The sequence below is a fragment of the Xiphophorus hellerii genome, chromosome 4, assembly GCF_003331165.1.
Source record: "Xiphophorus hellerii strain 12219 chromosome 4, Xiphophorus_hellerii-4.1, whole genome shotgun sequence".
Taxonomy (NCBI): Eukaryota; Metazoa; Chordata; class Actinopteri; order Cyprinodontiformes; family Poeciliidae; genus Xiphophorus; species Xiphophorus hellerii.
The window spans coordinates 4,881,638-4,897,094 of NC_045675.1; the positions used below are offsets into that span (position 1 = coordinate 4,881,638).

General features: G+C 38.4%; 1 protein-coding gene across 1 annotated transcript; it reads right to left on the minus strand.

Moving 5' to 3' along the window:
- Positions 1-4,638: 4,638 nt before the first annotated feature.
- chst1 (carbohydrate (keratan sulfate Gal-6) sulfotransferase 1) lies at positions 4,639-12,104 on the minus strand. Its single transcript, XM_032561281.1, has 2 exons — positions 11,777-12,104; positions 4,639-10,225 (listed from the first exon to the last, which is right to left on the minus strand). The coding sequence occupies exon 2, from the start codon at positions 10,177-10,179 to the stop codon at positions 8,893-8,895; it is 1,287 nt and encodes a 428-aa protein (XP_032417172.1). The 5' UTR covers positions 10,180-10,225; positions 11,777-12,104; the 3' UTR covers positions 4,639-8,892.
- Between the last annotated feature and the right edge of the window lie 3,353 nt (positions 12,105-15,457).

Sequence of the window (15,457 nt, forward strand, 5' to 3'; positions counted from 1 at the left end):
TCTTCCAAACTGTCAATAACTGCAGCGAGACACAGGAGCCATTCTTGTTCCAAACGGTGATGAGATCATGATGTCAGTGCAGGGTTGAGTGGGTCTAATTGAGAGTCTGATATTTTCAGCTCATTTCATTGTCAAACCGGCAGAAATCTTGGAGTGAATGCAGAACGGTATTTGTAAGAGGCTATAAACAAAAGTATTTTATCCATGACTGTTATCATTGCTTCTATGCTACTAAAGATGAGGAATCCTAGCTGTGCATTAAACACAGTTGCATCGCTCAAATTTCTCATAAATATTTGTCATGGTGATTCTGAAGTTTAGCTTTTCTTTGACTCTATTCAGCCTTCCTCCATCCCTTCTTGTGATGAACTATTGATGCCGGTTTTTCATGGTGCTGTCTATTTTCCACAGATCTTAATTCATTTATCAGATACTATTGAGATCTTGAGAGCTTTGGAACTAAAATGTTCTAATAAGTCATCTACCCTCTTTTCATAATTAGGGAAGGACTGCACAGAGCACTATAGCTATTACATTAATCTACCAATTTTCCAATGTTATACCTAGACTAATTATGCTGTCACAGCTCAAAAGTGTTAAATAAGGCAGAGAGCCTTTTTATAAGTGTTACTCCATGTTTAATCACTAAAAACATTAAGGCTTTCAGATAAAATTGGAAGAATTCATCTCTGAAGCATTAATGGACCGCATTTCAGAAAACTCATCAATACACGCTCCATAATGTTAAGCTTCCACAGTGGCATAGAGATAGTCAAAGATATTAATTTCCTCAAATATATGCCCACCTTCCTTAAGAAGGTACTTACTTTTAACTATTCTCCAAATAGAAAAATCCAGCTTACAAAAGGTAAATAGTTTGATAAAAAATAAAATAATAATAGTAGAAGAATAAAGGCTTAAAGAATCCGCAGTGACTGATTTACAGTATGTTTAAGGAATATATTTTATTTCACACTTGACATTTTAAATATTACCATGTAATGTTTTTTTCTGGATGCTGCAATCTTTTGGCAATGCTGTAATATAACATCACTTAGAGTGTGAAATGACTCTTCTCCTGTTTTGGAAGACACTGAGTAATGATGCCAATGGATTTTAGCCTTTTTTGACTCAATTTCCACATGATGGCTTTCACTAATAAAAACAGTGTCTTTGCCATTGAGTAGATAAACTGGGAGTCACTGGTGTTCAAACATGTCCTGGGGGTGGAAGCACTGTGCTCATTCACCTGTCCAGATATTTATATACTCACTAAATTCTTGAAAGGTTCATTGTGGTGGTTGCGGTTGTGGGGGGTGAAGGAGCAGAGCTCTTACATTATTATAAGAGTCAAGGTTGCCAGTCAATCACAGGATAACACAGAGATATAAGACAAACCACCACACACACAGATATTCATTCATTAGGACAATTTTAGAAAGACCAATTAAACCAACAACTGTGAACTGTGGGACAAAACTGAATAACTTAGAGAGAATCCACATTAAAAAAAGTTATTTCCTTGAAGAAAGACCCCAGACTGTGATTAAGACCTAAGACCTTCTTGCTGCAAGGAAACTGTGCTAACAACTGAGCAGTGGGCCATGACATCTGGATAAACTACTTTGGCATCAAGATGGATTGAATTTTGTATTTTCTATTTTCTTCAGTGGGTATCCAAAGTTCAAAATGTAATGTAATTTGTCAAATTAATTTGAAAAATTAAGGCCACTAATGAAGGAGATGTATTCAGACTGAGGAGCCTGTATGGAAAAAGTTAATTCCTGTACAGAAGGCTTGAAGACAGCATTGTACTGTAGATGACTGTGGCTCAGTTCATCCTTTAGCAGTTTTTTTTTCAGACCTCAAATCTGTTTCAGTAACAAACAAAAATGTGAAATGTCAACAAATTATTAACACAGAACTGTACATAGGTAAGATAATGGATGTTCGCTATCAGTTCCAAGGAAAAATACCTTCAGCAAAAAATCACTTCAGCAAATTATTAGGAAGAAAAAAAAAACTATCTGAAGAAACCTGGAGCCATGTGAAAATATGATTGCGTCATCTTGTTAAATCATGAAATAACTGTGAATAGCCACATTTTTGGATTAAATTTTGCTGCATCCATTGTTGTTTGCAAGATGTGTAGAATCAATATATTACTAAAGCAGAACCTGTCTGAGAACATGAAGTTGGCTAAAAAATCCTGATTTGAAGAAAATCAAGAAGATATTGATAGAAATTGATATTTAATTGTATCTAAAGTCATAAGGCTCCAGCAAAGTAAACTGATAAGAGGAGAAGATGTACCAAAATCCTTGACTATTCCTTCAGGAGACCACAAAGGAATCGTGAGCACCATCTAAAACATTCCAGGTTTTACTCACCTTTTTTTAAGATAAGTGTTCATGATGCAACAATAAGAAAGCTGCTGGGCAAAACCACCAAGAAGAATACAAAAAATCTGCCTCATGTTTGCCAACGTGCATCTTCAGAAAACCTAATACTTTTTAGAAAATATTATATGGACTGCCAAGACAAAGAGGAAGTTTTTGGAGGGTATGCATTTTGATTGTGAATATTTTACAAAAATGTGGGCTTTAAATTCATATTTCATTACTTTACCATTATCAAACAAATCATCACTATATGATATATACGACATTATAACTTGTGGTATACTGTCTAATTACATTTTTATTCTCTAATTATTATTGAATCATGATAAAATGCTTAAAACACAATTGGATTTATTTTAAAATCATTCAACAAGTGAAAGTTAATATTATGTGAACCCTGTGAAGCCATCCTTCAGCAGTACTGTTTATTAACCTATCAAATTATTCCAAAGCCATTCCTTTTTACAAAAAAATGTTTAACTTTACAACCCGCTTGACTTAAGTTTATACTAACAGTAAGTGATTTGTGGTTTTTATTACATATACTGATATTGGTGTGGATATCTCCAGTATCCCTGGGCTCAGTGTTGTAAGGGGTATTATAATACACTTTGGTCAGGGCCAGTGGATTACACTTAAATTGAAATGAGATTTCTTTTCCTACGGGGGAGGACCGTCGTCTGCATGCATGTGTTTTATTCTTTACAAACACTTTCTGCTTGAAGTTTATGCTTTTTGCCAGGCAATCAAGCTGACCGCAGACACAATGCTGACTGATAAAGCTCCTTGTGGAGTCTCTGATGCCGAATATGCAACAATAATATTTTAAGCAATTTCAGGCTTCTCCTAAACTGCTCCTGCAACTAAGAACATTTTTACACATATTTGCATAGTTGATGTTCCTTGTAGGGCCCGGTCTCTTTTGTTAAGCTTTATTAAAAGAAATAGCTTTTTCTAAAGTTTGAGATGTTGAAAATCCAATTCATGTATCTAGAAATATATATTGACAAAATGTGTATTAAATAGACTTGCGTTACTGAATTCCAGGTTCATGGGAGCTCACAACAGACTAATCTCTGATGCTGCAATTAGCGTTTCATATCAAGTGCTGTCATTTGGAACAGCCTCAAAGCCACTGAGGTTGTTGTTGAATAAAATATTAGTCTAAATAATACAAAGCCTTATTCAGGGTGGATGCTGGATGCAAAGACAGCAGACAGAGTAGACTCCACATGTGCTAGTGGTTTCTACAGAACTGACAGAGTAGAGAAGAACATATGTTGCAAGTCAGAACCCCAGAACTGTAGGAGGAATGTTCTCTTTTTGAGAGAACATGACAAACTTGTTTGGCAAAAGTGCTGATGGAAATCTACACCCAAGCCTACATAATGATGCAAAAAATGCATAAGAAAATCGATTTGTCTCTGAATTATAGTGAAAATGTGTTCTTCCATATACAAATTGGATGTTAAATCATGAATCAAGATATGGACTTTCATAAAACAAATCCAAGAAGGCATTCGTCACTTCTGCATTGCTGGCATCATTCAAAACTTCATCACTGTACTGCTAGAGCCTTGATTTACAACCGTTGGTAGTCTGAGCTACCAGACTACCAACAAATGCTTGTCTGGTAGTCAAGAGTTTGATCAGGAGTTATTCTCAAAAGTTGACATGTCCACACACCACCCTGTTCAGCTTTAATCTCTGCATCTTGTGCGGTTGACACTGCACATGGTTTCCGCAGCCTAGATTTGCAAGTTAATATCTGTAAATCTACATATCCTATTGTCAAAATTGAGATCCTTCAATATTTGCTCTGTTCCCACAGCTCTGAGAGCTTCATTATAAGCTCATGACTGCTCCTGCTTGTTTGCCTTTGTGCGTGCTCGCTAATCTCATTTCAGTTTTTCAGGCCAGCAAAAGGGAGAATTTGAGCAATGAGAGCAATGCAATACGACCACAGCTGGCCACAGCTGGTCACAGCTGACCACAGTGACGTAAGCTGGACTAAAACTTCATGCACACGCTCTCTCTCACTCACCTATAACCACTTTTCCACGGGGGGATTTACCATCAATGGCTCCTCAGTGTGAATATGAGAGCAGGAGACTCAGAGACTATCCTCTCCGTGCCAGTTGCAGCTGCATCTCCTCGTATTTAAGAGTCAGATTATCATTTCTAGTTTTCACCCCCCTTACTAATTTCTTAAAATAAGTTCAGGCATGACACAAGAATTACTGCTTTCATTTATTAAACCTTTAAGTATGAAAAAATAGGTTACCACAAAAAGTAATTTATTCAATGATTATATTACAAGTGATATTTCATTGCAACTTCAGGCTTTGAAATACTTCAAAAGCATGCTTCGTGCAACATCAAATGTGTCGAGAAACAGCACACCGACAAAATCCAAATAATCTGTGTGTTAGATTTACTTATTTTCAAGATGTTATTTCAAGATAGGATTTTACAGTATTTTAACTTTAGTTTTTATCAACAGGACTAGGGGTTCCAGTTTGATTATTACAGTGAAAATTTTTCCTTTTTTTCAAAAGCACTTTGGCCCATTACACGTAACATGGTGTTCTGGATCTCTAACTACATAATGACCTGGTTGCTGTGCCTCTATTGCCTTGACCTGCTGACAGCTTCAATTAAACGGCTTGTATCATTTTTAGCAAAGCTCCAGTTGCCAACCCCCAACTGTCCTTTTACCAGCAATCAAATAAGAGCCTGGTTGACAGCCTGTGCAGGAAAGCTGAACAAAAAGTTTCCATGATTTTTAAGAGAATTCTCTTCATGGATCTGTTTAGCTCTGTCCTAAAATCAACTCACTTATGCAAACTGCAGCTAGGGCTGCTCGTATGTAGAGTTGAACACCAATCAACTCGCAAAAAGGTGATCTGTTGATGGTCAAGGGATGATGTGTACTTGTCAGAGTAAAAAAAAAACCGTGCACATCCGCCTCAGCAGCAGTGACACAAGTAGGCAGCACAATTCAGCTGATCTGTGCAGTTCAGTGGGCTTTTCGTTTTGCACCAAGACTGTTTCCTGCTAAGTGGCAGCACAAAACAAGTCACACTCACAGACTGAGACAAAGACAAAGGAAAAATTACGTAGATAGCAAATTTTCATCGGAAAACATCCAAGGTTAACATCATCACTAGCAGCAAATTCTGCACACTTAATATTACCTTAACTCTCTTGCATGTAATGACCAGAACGTTTTCTGACAGCACAGTTTAGAAAGCATAGAGAAGCAGAGATCTATCTGCTCTGCTGTGCAGTCACAGGGTCAAATTATTGTAATCACTTCAAGAGAGGAGTGGAATAAAACATTGAGGGTAGGGGAGGTGGAGTAAAGAGGATTTTTTTTGTCATTTTTCCCAGTAGCTTGTGAACCATATGTTCAGCCTTGGGACACAAAAAACAACATAAGGGTCACCAAAAGCTCAGAGATGCACCAACACACCGACACATGGGGATCATGATGCAGATTGTGTGTGTATGTGTGCATGGGAGAGAATCTGCAATTAAACTGTTAACATCCATTTGTTCAGCTTCAAATTGTTTCTACAATAATATCATTTATTTTAGACATGTGTTAATAGCCTCAAAAAAATAAAGCTTGCAAATGTTGCTTATGCATTTTCAAATAATTAATATTGAATGACACTGCTAAAGGTATAACAATGTGAAATTGTAAATTTGATTTCATCTGTTTATTGTTGCCAGTAAGGGGAACAATTTTACAAACTTTGTCAAACAAATTTAAATTACAGTTTGTTTTCAGCTAGTATTGATTGTAACATCTTGGCTGAGTTGGTAACTGGTAAACTATTAATGAGTGTACAAAATAAAACTCGAGCTAAGAAAATGAAAACTTTTGTTAGTCCCCTTGTCTTACTCTCTGACAAAAGGATTTTTTCCTTCGTTGTCAATACATTCCGTAAGTGCCAAAAAGATACACAGTTTTCCATTTCTGCTGCCTCTTTTTAGTATGGAATTAAAACTATTCTAAACACATTCAGAAACTTCCACGCTGAAGTTTAAAAAACACATAGAGAGCATTGAAGCACAGGAACAATCCCCTGAGATGTCTGTAAAAAAGACAGAAAGAAAGAAGTAGATGGCAGAGAATGCGCAGGAAGAGAGAAAGAGCGAGAGTTTGCCTCCAGTCTCAGAACAGAGGAGGATCAAAGGTTTGTGCTCTGCATCTCAATGGACATCCGGTCACCAATACTGATGAGCTTGGGCGTGTGATGCTACATTCACAGGGTTTATATCTTATGGGAAAACAAGTGGTCATTGTCTGCAAATAAATAGACATCTTAACTCAAGAGTTGTACCTCACAGCACCCAGAACGTAAGTATTTAATAGCCACAAAAATAAAGAAAATTAAGTATTTTGCCATTTTTTGGTGTTAAGTTGATTTATTAGTTTCAACATAAATATTTTTATTAGCTAATTAATTGTGTTTCTCATTAATAAAACAAAAAATGGCTTTTCTGCCTTTCAAAACCATGCAAGTAGTTCATTTCTGGAATTCTGAAAAAAATTCAAATGAAAAAAAAAGTGACAATCATATCTGGTCTTGCCCTGAAGTAACCTGCTTTCTGTGTAGCATATGCACACCAAGGTTTTTTTAATTATGCAATGCCTTTACCAAAATCACACTAAAATGTGTTTCTTTAGCATTTTAGAGGTGCAACTTCATACGTTGTGCTCACATCCTTACCAGCTTCTGCGCAATGCAGTCTGAACCACCATAGATTTTAAGCTCCTACAGCAGCAGAGGGAGATTATAAAGTACAATATGCAGCATGAAATGACCGCTAACTGGAAAGGCAATTTACCAAATAAGCCACTGCTAAAATAACATGACTTCAAAATGCAAATTAACTGTGCAAACCAAGCATACAGATTTTCACCAGCTGGAGGAGCAAACTGTATATTTTACAGCAATAATGACAGGAGACTCCATCAATACCCAACAGCTTATGCTATGTTTTAATTTAAATGAGACCACCACATTTTTACCCTACGTTTGTTCTTGAGTTTAGGAAAGCAGTTGAAGATGGAATTAGGTGCCTGTTTCTTTCAGAGTTAAATAAAAAATTGTACATTTTCCAAAAGCCTTGGCTGCTGTCGCATGAGTTTAGTATTATTTTAGCAAGCTGGAGGAAAGACTGACACATTTATTTATGTAACTGCTGTGTTCTGTATTTCAACCTTGAGCCCATTAACACTGCTTGGTTAAAACTGCACACCAGCTGCACTAATGATCAAAGGATTTGTCCCAGATTATGGACAGCCATTAGTGTAATACTCTTTGTGTATGATCTAATGTAGATGCAACTTTAGAAAGGTTGCTGTGTGTTAGTGTTGGTCAGGAACACATCCTGGAAACACTTGAATCTGCTCCACAAGGACTTGTCTTTCAGGGTTCTAAATCTTTTATCTACGAGATAAACACAAAAACAAGGCAGAATGTCAAAATAGCTGTGCTTTTTGGTTGAAAAAGAATGCATAGTGTCTATTTGCTCTGCTGTGTTATTTATTATGTAATCCCTGCTTATAAGGCGACATAAAAAGAAGGAAATTATTTAGTTTTTAACTAAGTACCTGAATCTGCAAACATATAATAGTGTTACAAATACTGTAATCACTGGCGGAAATGGATGGGAAATAAATTTAACCAAACCCCCCCCCCCAGCAAATTACAACAAAATTATAAATACAATAAAAGTAATCAATGGCTCTTCACTGCAGTGCTTCAAAATCTACTTGCATTGGAATATTTATGGTCTACATTAATTTTATAATCCTTTTGAAAAAAAGGATTCCATAGTAAAGATCTTAGCATTACCTCTCATTTGTGAGTGTTTGTCTATCACAGATGGTTATAAAATCCTCAGATGAGATGCCTGTGACCTCCAATGGGATTCTGTCCCTTTCACTTGAGAGCCTATTAATTGTCTGCAATTATCCTTTGCAAGCATGGCATCTGTCAGAGGTATCTCTCCTCTTCCCACATGGATAAAAATGCCACAGTGATAAAGGTTGACTGCGACATTCACTATTTATTGCACAGTAGAGCTTGTACAGTTAAAGTTTGCCATGACAGGTCTTAAAAAAACATGTATGCCTTACGGAGTCCTTCCTGATTTCCATGTTTTTAGTGACAAATATTTAACTTCTGCTGAAATGACATATTTTATACAGCAAATAACGGAGACAGCGCCTTGAAATCATTCCACTCATGGACAAATAATTTTAAATTTTGCAACGTAGCATCTTTTATGTGTGAAAAATGTGTGGTCTTGTATCACAGGGGACTTAACACTTCCCTTAGTGCATTCAGACACCTCCAAAATTTAGTGCAAATTTCATGGAACAAAATCACATAAGAAATGAAACAAACTGAGGAACTTATAAGGCAACAATATAAATATATCAAAAATAGTTATTAGAGAACTATCTTTCTTACAAAAATGGTACAAATCTTTTGTCCTGCACTAGAGAGAAGGACAGATTTTTCAGTTCTTCTACTGATTTCACAGCCTTGTAACCCAGCTGCTTCAGTACTTTATGACACATGGTTTGTGTGAATTCTACAATATCATAGGACAGTTTCAAACGCCAACTCTCTGCATTAGCCGCTGAGTCCCTCACTGTTCCAAACTTGTGTTTTGCCGAAGGTTCATTGCTTCCTCGAGTATTTGCACGTATCCAGTGTTTCACATTTTTATCCATATGCAGCCCAAGAAAGTCATAGATCTCCTGAGTCTTTAGAAGTGGATTTCGGGCCAAATCCTCATATCGAACCAACATGTACTTCCCTTTCAACCAGTGGGGATGACTAAGACCAGTTGAAACTGAACCAAAGAAGTCCTCACAGATAACTGTGAGCTGATTCATGTCTAGATTATACGGTCTTCTCCCTGTGGCCCTCCAAATGCGCCACAATCGGTATGGGTCCCTGAATGTCTCGATCCGGGATGACAGGATACCACGTGGGTCTCTCACAAGTTGAATGACTTTTATGTTCAGCCGCGGATCTTCAACCAGAGCCCGCAGATCTCCGATTTCAGGAACCCGAACTACTTTGATGGCCACGTGCTTCTTCTCCTGACAAGCCTCTGTTGCTAACGTCATGTTTAAGGTTGAGCATTTCTTCACACAGTCTCCTTCTTCCACATTAACGTCCCCTGGACCAAAGGCATCACAGACAGGTTGCTGGCACAATGCCCGGCTGGCACCTCGACGGAACAGTTTGTCCGTAGTGTGGTTTGTGGGTGTCGGTTTTATATAATTCTCTAGGAAGTAGAGATCACAACCATACAGGCTGCGCAAGAGGTCTCGACTGGCACCTAGCGTCACGCGGCGGTCTGTAGGGTTGCGGGTGTGTGACTGACGTGGGACCAATGTGGCATAAACGTGATAAAGAGGCTCAAACAGGTAGAATATCTCCTGGTGCTGGTTCAGCAGCTGGCCAACAAAAGAGGAGCCACTGCGAGTGGTGGCTAAGACCAGTATATGAAGTTTACGGGTGGCGTTGATGGAAAAGTAAGGGTAGTCATCACAGCCTGCCCCACCTGCTGGTCCCCGCTCAAAGGAAGGATCTGTCTCCTGAGCCCCGAGACCGCAGTTCTGGGGACTGGGCAGTGGGCACAGCTGGAAAGGCTTAGAGGTGAGCGTCCGGATGGCTGTGTACTGGATGGCAATCGAAGCCAAGGCCAGCAGAATCACTGACTTCCAGGAACATTGCATGGCTGAACCACTTCATCTAGCCAGAGATGCCTATGCCAGGTCCTCCCTGTGAACAAACAAGATTTTGTCTTTATTACAAGAAGCAGGTACATACCTTAGGTTATTTAATAAAAATATTTGAAATTATTTTGCTAAAATACAAAACCTCCATTTGAATCAAATGCTAAGCAAGCACCACAGAACTGAGAGATAGAGAAAGAGACCACATTACAAGACAATTTCATTTGAATTTCTAGTGATCTTAAAGACATAAATTGTATTGTGACCATTTTTAGAACGGACTGTGAGTCATCAGTGGTTTCAGTGCCGCCTGCATTGTATTTAGTTATGATTCTACCACAAATCTTCCTACTGATTTTTGTACTTATGAGGAAATGAGTTTCAATATGATTTATATACCAAACAAGAAAAGAACAAAAGCAGATCTGAATAAAAAAAAATGCTGCAGCCACAGGACAGAATAACTTGTCTTAATCATTCAATTTACTTCCCATTTCTCCTGCCAACTCTGCAGTCTAATTTCTGGAAATTAAAATGGATAAAGAAGTTCTAAGACCCTGCTTTTGGTTACTTTCCAGTCAACTGACATTGCCTGCCAAAACATGTGCAGCAGTATCAGAGCCAAGATAACAGCGTGGCACATACAGTATTAAAATACAGTATGACACATTCTGATTTGAAATTGCTCGACCAATCATGTTATATACATTTTCCTTTCCCTTATGCATTGAGAAATGCTACAAGTTCACACGATAATTATTAGACAAAGTATACTAGAATAAATCTCGCATCACCTCTTACTATGCATCTAGGCTTGTTCTTTGTCTGTTTAATCGTGTCCGCATCTAATTTGGCTTGACAGGACAGACAAATCATTGAGCTGTAAGCCACTTCACATTAGAAGAAAAAGTGCCCAGAAAGGTAAACAATGTAGTTTCAAGCTTCACTGCCAATGTCATGTCAAGGGGAAGTAGTCCTGTAAGTAAGACAATAAATGATGAGTTCTGTTTGGATTTTTAAATAACTCCTATATATACGGCCTCGGTATAATGAACTTTAATTGAGAGAATAAAATCACCACTTCAAGAGCTATATGAAAATGGAATAAAGTAAATAAATTGCGAAGATGTCTGCATAATATAGAGAAAAGCTATTTCAAAGTAACATGACAGCCTAAAAATAAAATTCCAGATTTGTTACATAATAACTAATACAGCTGATTTTACTCAGTCTGGGTTGAGAGACTTGGAGGATGCGTTTTTAAAGCAGGGACGGGGATGTTTTGCTTAATAGCTACTCTCACAATGCAAACAGCATAAACAGAGAACATCTGTGCTTTCTCCTCAATGACATTTTGTAGAAAAAAAAAATGGCCCATTTCACTGCAGCGGGGACAGGTTAGAGGCTGTCAAAGATTTTTCCGTGATGCAGGCAATACTAACCAATGCAGCGATAAGACAATATATAGTACACATGAACGCATCACAGCCAAACGCTTCAAAATTTTCTGTCCAGAATAAATACAAGGAAGCACGAATTCGGCTATTTAAAAAAATATAAAATATTGAGGTTGTATTTGAATAGAGTTTTGTTATACCTTGTTGTCGGTGGCTGTGTCCTCATGATGCGCGGTGCGTCCATGAATCACGGCTGGCTGTGTTTTAGTCCTCAAACGTCTCCCTCCCGCCCCCCTCCCGTGCGCTGTTTCCCAGTTAGGAGAAGATAAACGCGGCTGGCAACCCCCTGTATTCCATCTAACGCGCGGGGGGCGAGGCGTTCGCGTTCAACGGATGGTGTCGGACACACAGAATAAAACAGGAGAGAAAAGATGATGGAGTAACGCAGGAGCGGAAGTGTTATTATTAACCAGCCAGGCGGTGAAACTGGCCGAGGAAAGCGGCGGCCAAACTCCCCCTTCAGTGATGCGCAGAGGCAGAGAGTGAGGTAGGGTACACAAGGACCGACTGTCTGGACCACCCCCGACCCCTCCCCCTATCCACCTGCCTCTCTCTCTTTCTCTCTCTCTCTCTCTGTCAAACACACAGTAACACAGAGACACTATCATCACTACTATCCACGCACGCAAATCAGCTCCTGTCATTCAGCCAAAGTAGCAGCGTGTTCACAGTGATTCCATTTAATTTGATTGCAAATGTTTGATTTGCATGAGGCAGGGTGGCTCCAGCATCTTATGTGGGTTCATTTAGCTTTAGCTCACTTATCTTTTGGGAGTGTTGGGAGTTGGTTAGATTAGGGTCACCTGCCTCAACTGGGAAAATCTTAACTGGGTTTTAAAAAATAGAAGGAGAGTGGAAAGACTAAGTTGTCAAATCAGCATTACCACTTCTGGCTTATGAGATTCTGCAAAGCCCTGTCTTCTGGGTATACACAACCTATAATAAAAGAGTGGGCGGCCAGCTAATAGATGATATTGGAATTAAATGCAGGATGTTCAGACAATGTAGGATTGAAAGAAACAGCAAAGAAAAGCAAATGAGATGATTAATGCAATGAGTGCTAACATATTGCATTAATCAGTAAGTGAATACAATAATTTATTGGTTTCCTAACTCTTACCTCCAAGATAAAAGAGAACAAGCCTCACCCTGCATTTCAAAAGATTACCATAGGAATACCCGTAGAATTTAGACAATGCCTCAACTTCAAACCTGACTTGACTTGATTGCAGTCTTCCCTCTGAGCAATAAACCTAAATTCAACATTATGGCAAGACCTTACTTAGGAATGAGCCAATGTTAATTCTACTATATGTAGTCCTGATTTAGAGCTAATAATGATAGGTATAATGAGTCAGACCTGCATATTGCCTAGTTTTAGCCTGAACCAAACTTCTAGGTCTAAAAGTGGCTTATGCTTCTTATTAGAAAATAAAAATGACAAGGTCCTTAAACTGTCCGTCTTTTGTCAGTTTTGACAACTGACAAAACACGAACAGAGGTTAAAGTCAACATTTGGTAGGTTTGGCTCAATTTTATTCTTTATTGCAGAAGCAATATCAATGTTTTGAAAGACATTCTGTATTCTTGTGGTTCAAATCACTTTTTTAGATGAAAGTATATTTTCCATTTAATGTGAATTTCAAGGTTGAAGAGTGCGGAGAAGGAGTGGAAGAAGCACTAAATCCAATCTGCTTGAGGTCGAGTGTGAAGTTTCCACACTCAACAGTGATTTGGGGAGCCATGTCATCAGCTGGTGTGGGACCACTGTGTTGTATCGAGTCTAAAATCAGTGCAGCTTTCTATCAGGAAATTGTGTGCTTCTCTTTGCCTTATGCAGATGCTAATTTAGCTTGGCACCTTCCCTCAATTACAATACTTGCTTTAAAGAATATACTGTCACTTGACTGGCCAGTGAACTTGCTTGACCTATGCCCCACAGAAAATCTATGGGTTGTTGTCAAGAAGAAGACCAGAGACAGCAGAACCTCCATGCCTCACCATGATCAGGCAGAAAGAAATGCAAAAGGAGCCCTGACCATCAGTGTATTCAGTACATGGAGATACTTTTCAGTAGGCCGTATGAAAGGTTGCAATGCAAACATTTGTTTCCCTGCTGCTGGTGGTTGTCCCTGGATAACGCAGATGCATACTGTTCTCTAGTAGAGATCACATGGACTATCAAAGGCAATCATCTGCTTCAGCAGGTCTTTGATTGTGTCTCTCTGCGCACATGTTTATGGTCACATTTATTTACCCTTTCCTAGATGCTCCGCAGAGCTTCTCAGCTATTGTCTCAACTTTACAGATGAAAGGGCTCTGGATGTGCTTATAGCTGTGCCACGGGGAGGCCAGCAAAGCAGTAGCTATACAGCCCTGATTCCATGGCTGTCTCCAGAGTGTTCATGTCAATACATCCCAGCTTGTGGAAGCCTTGTCAAGGGACGCTCTCCCACATTGAAGCTAGGCATCTGCTGCAGCGTGATAGCCTTTCAGCACATTATCACATAAGGCTATTCTTCCTGCGCATGCTGTAAAGGGATTTGTAGTAGATTCATAACGTGCCAGGCTAAATAATGTGTGTTAGGGGTTGAGGGGGTATTCTGCTTTGTTCTCCTCTCAATCGTCTTTATTCCAGCATTCACATGGCGACAGAAGCGTGGTTTTGTGTCTGGCATTTTTCATTCACTACTTGGAACTCGGTGTGAAAAAAAACGATTCCAAAGGATTGCACTGTTCTTATTAGCAAAATGAGGGAGGCAGATCAAAGAGCATCTTCAAGTATTGGTGTAAAATCTGACAATTTCTATACAGTATTACATATCATGCTGTAAAGTTTAATTCCTCAACTGTAGTAACATGTTCTACCACCTTTAATCTTTCAATTACATTTTAAATCCATACTAAGCAAGAATTTATTTAAAGAATATTACATGTGGGCATAATGATCAATTCAGACTATTCTTATGAGGGGAAAGCAACTGGAAAACTTTTGTACAACTGTTCTTTAAACATTGTTTCAGTTCATTCAATTCCAAGGAGATTTGTTTAAGCCCAACTCAATGTCAAGATCTCACCACTGTGTTGCACTCGAACCAAAGTGTGCAGCATCCTGATCATATTTCAAAACTGATGCAGGTTTGCTGATTCGTTTGGGATCTTTGCCCTGTGAAATGATTTTGTATTGTATTTGTGGTTTGTATTTATATACTGTGTTTGGATTTCACAAAATATGATGCTGTGCCTAATGGCTACACATCTCCACTTTGGTGTCAGAGGAACATTGTTCTAGTAGTTTTGTGGTTCAAATGGATGAGATTGCAATCATATTTTAGTTTTTTAAGAGACTCTCATGACAACTTTATTAAGCAAGACATTCTTGTCTGGTCTTTTTTATGTAGCTAATGAGCGCTAACATGAACCACAAAAACTAAGGCCCGAGGTGAGTGGTATGGACTTTTTAAGGTTTGTCTATGATTTTCGCCTGCATAATTTTCTCTGTCCATTTTCATATTTTAAAGGTGAATAATCTTTTTTTTAATCTGTAACTGATGAGCTTACATTGTTTCAAAATTGCCTTGTATAACTTTTATACTGACAGGTGGCACAGATTGCTGGATATGTTTTTGCCCTTGGAATTATGTTAATTCTTACCTGCATGCTTAAAACTGGCAAAAAAATCTGCTTTCATAAATGTGATCATATGTGCTAATTATTAATTTATCAGGTGTATTAAGGTAGCAGTCAGCAGGCTGACTGCTACCTTTTTGTTAAATATGGTGGAAAAAGCCTAAATTAATTGATTTTGGCAAACAAAATAT

Coding starts and splice junctions, on each gene's coding strand:
- chst1 (XM_032561281.1), bottom strand. CDS start 10,179: ATGCAATGTTCCTGGAAGTCAGTGATTCTGCTGGCCTTGGCTTCGATT.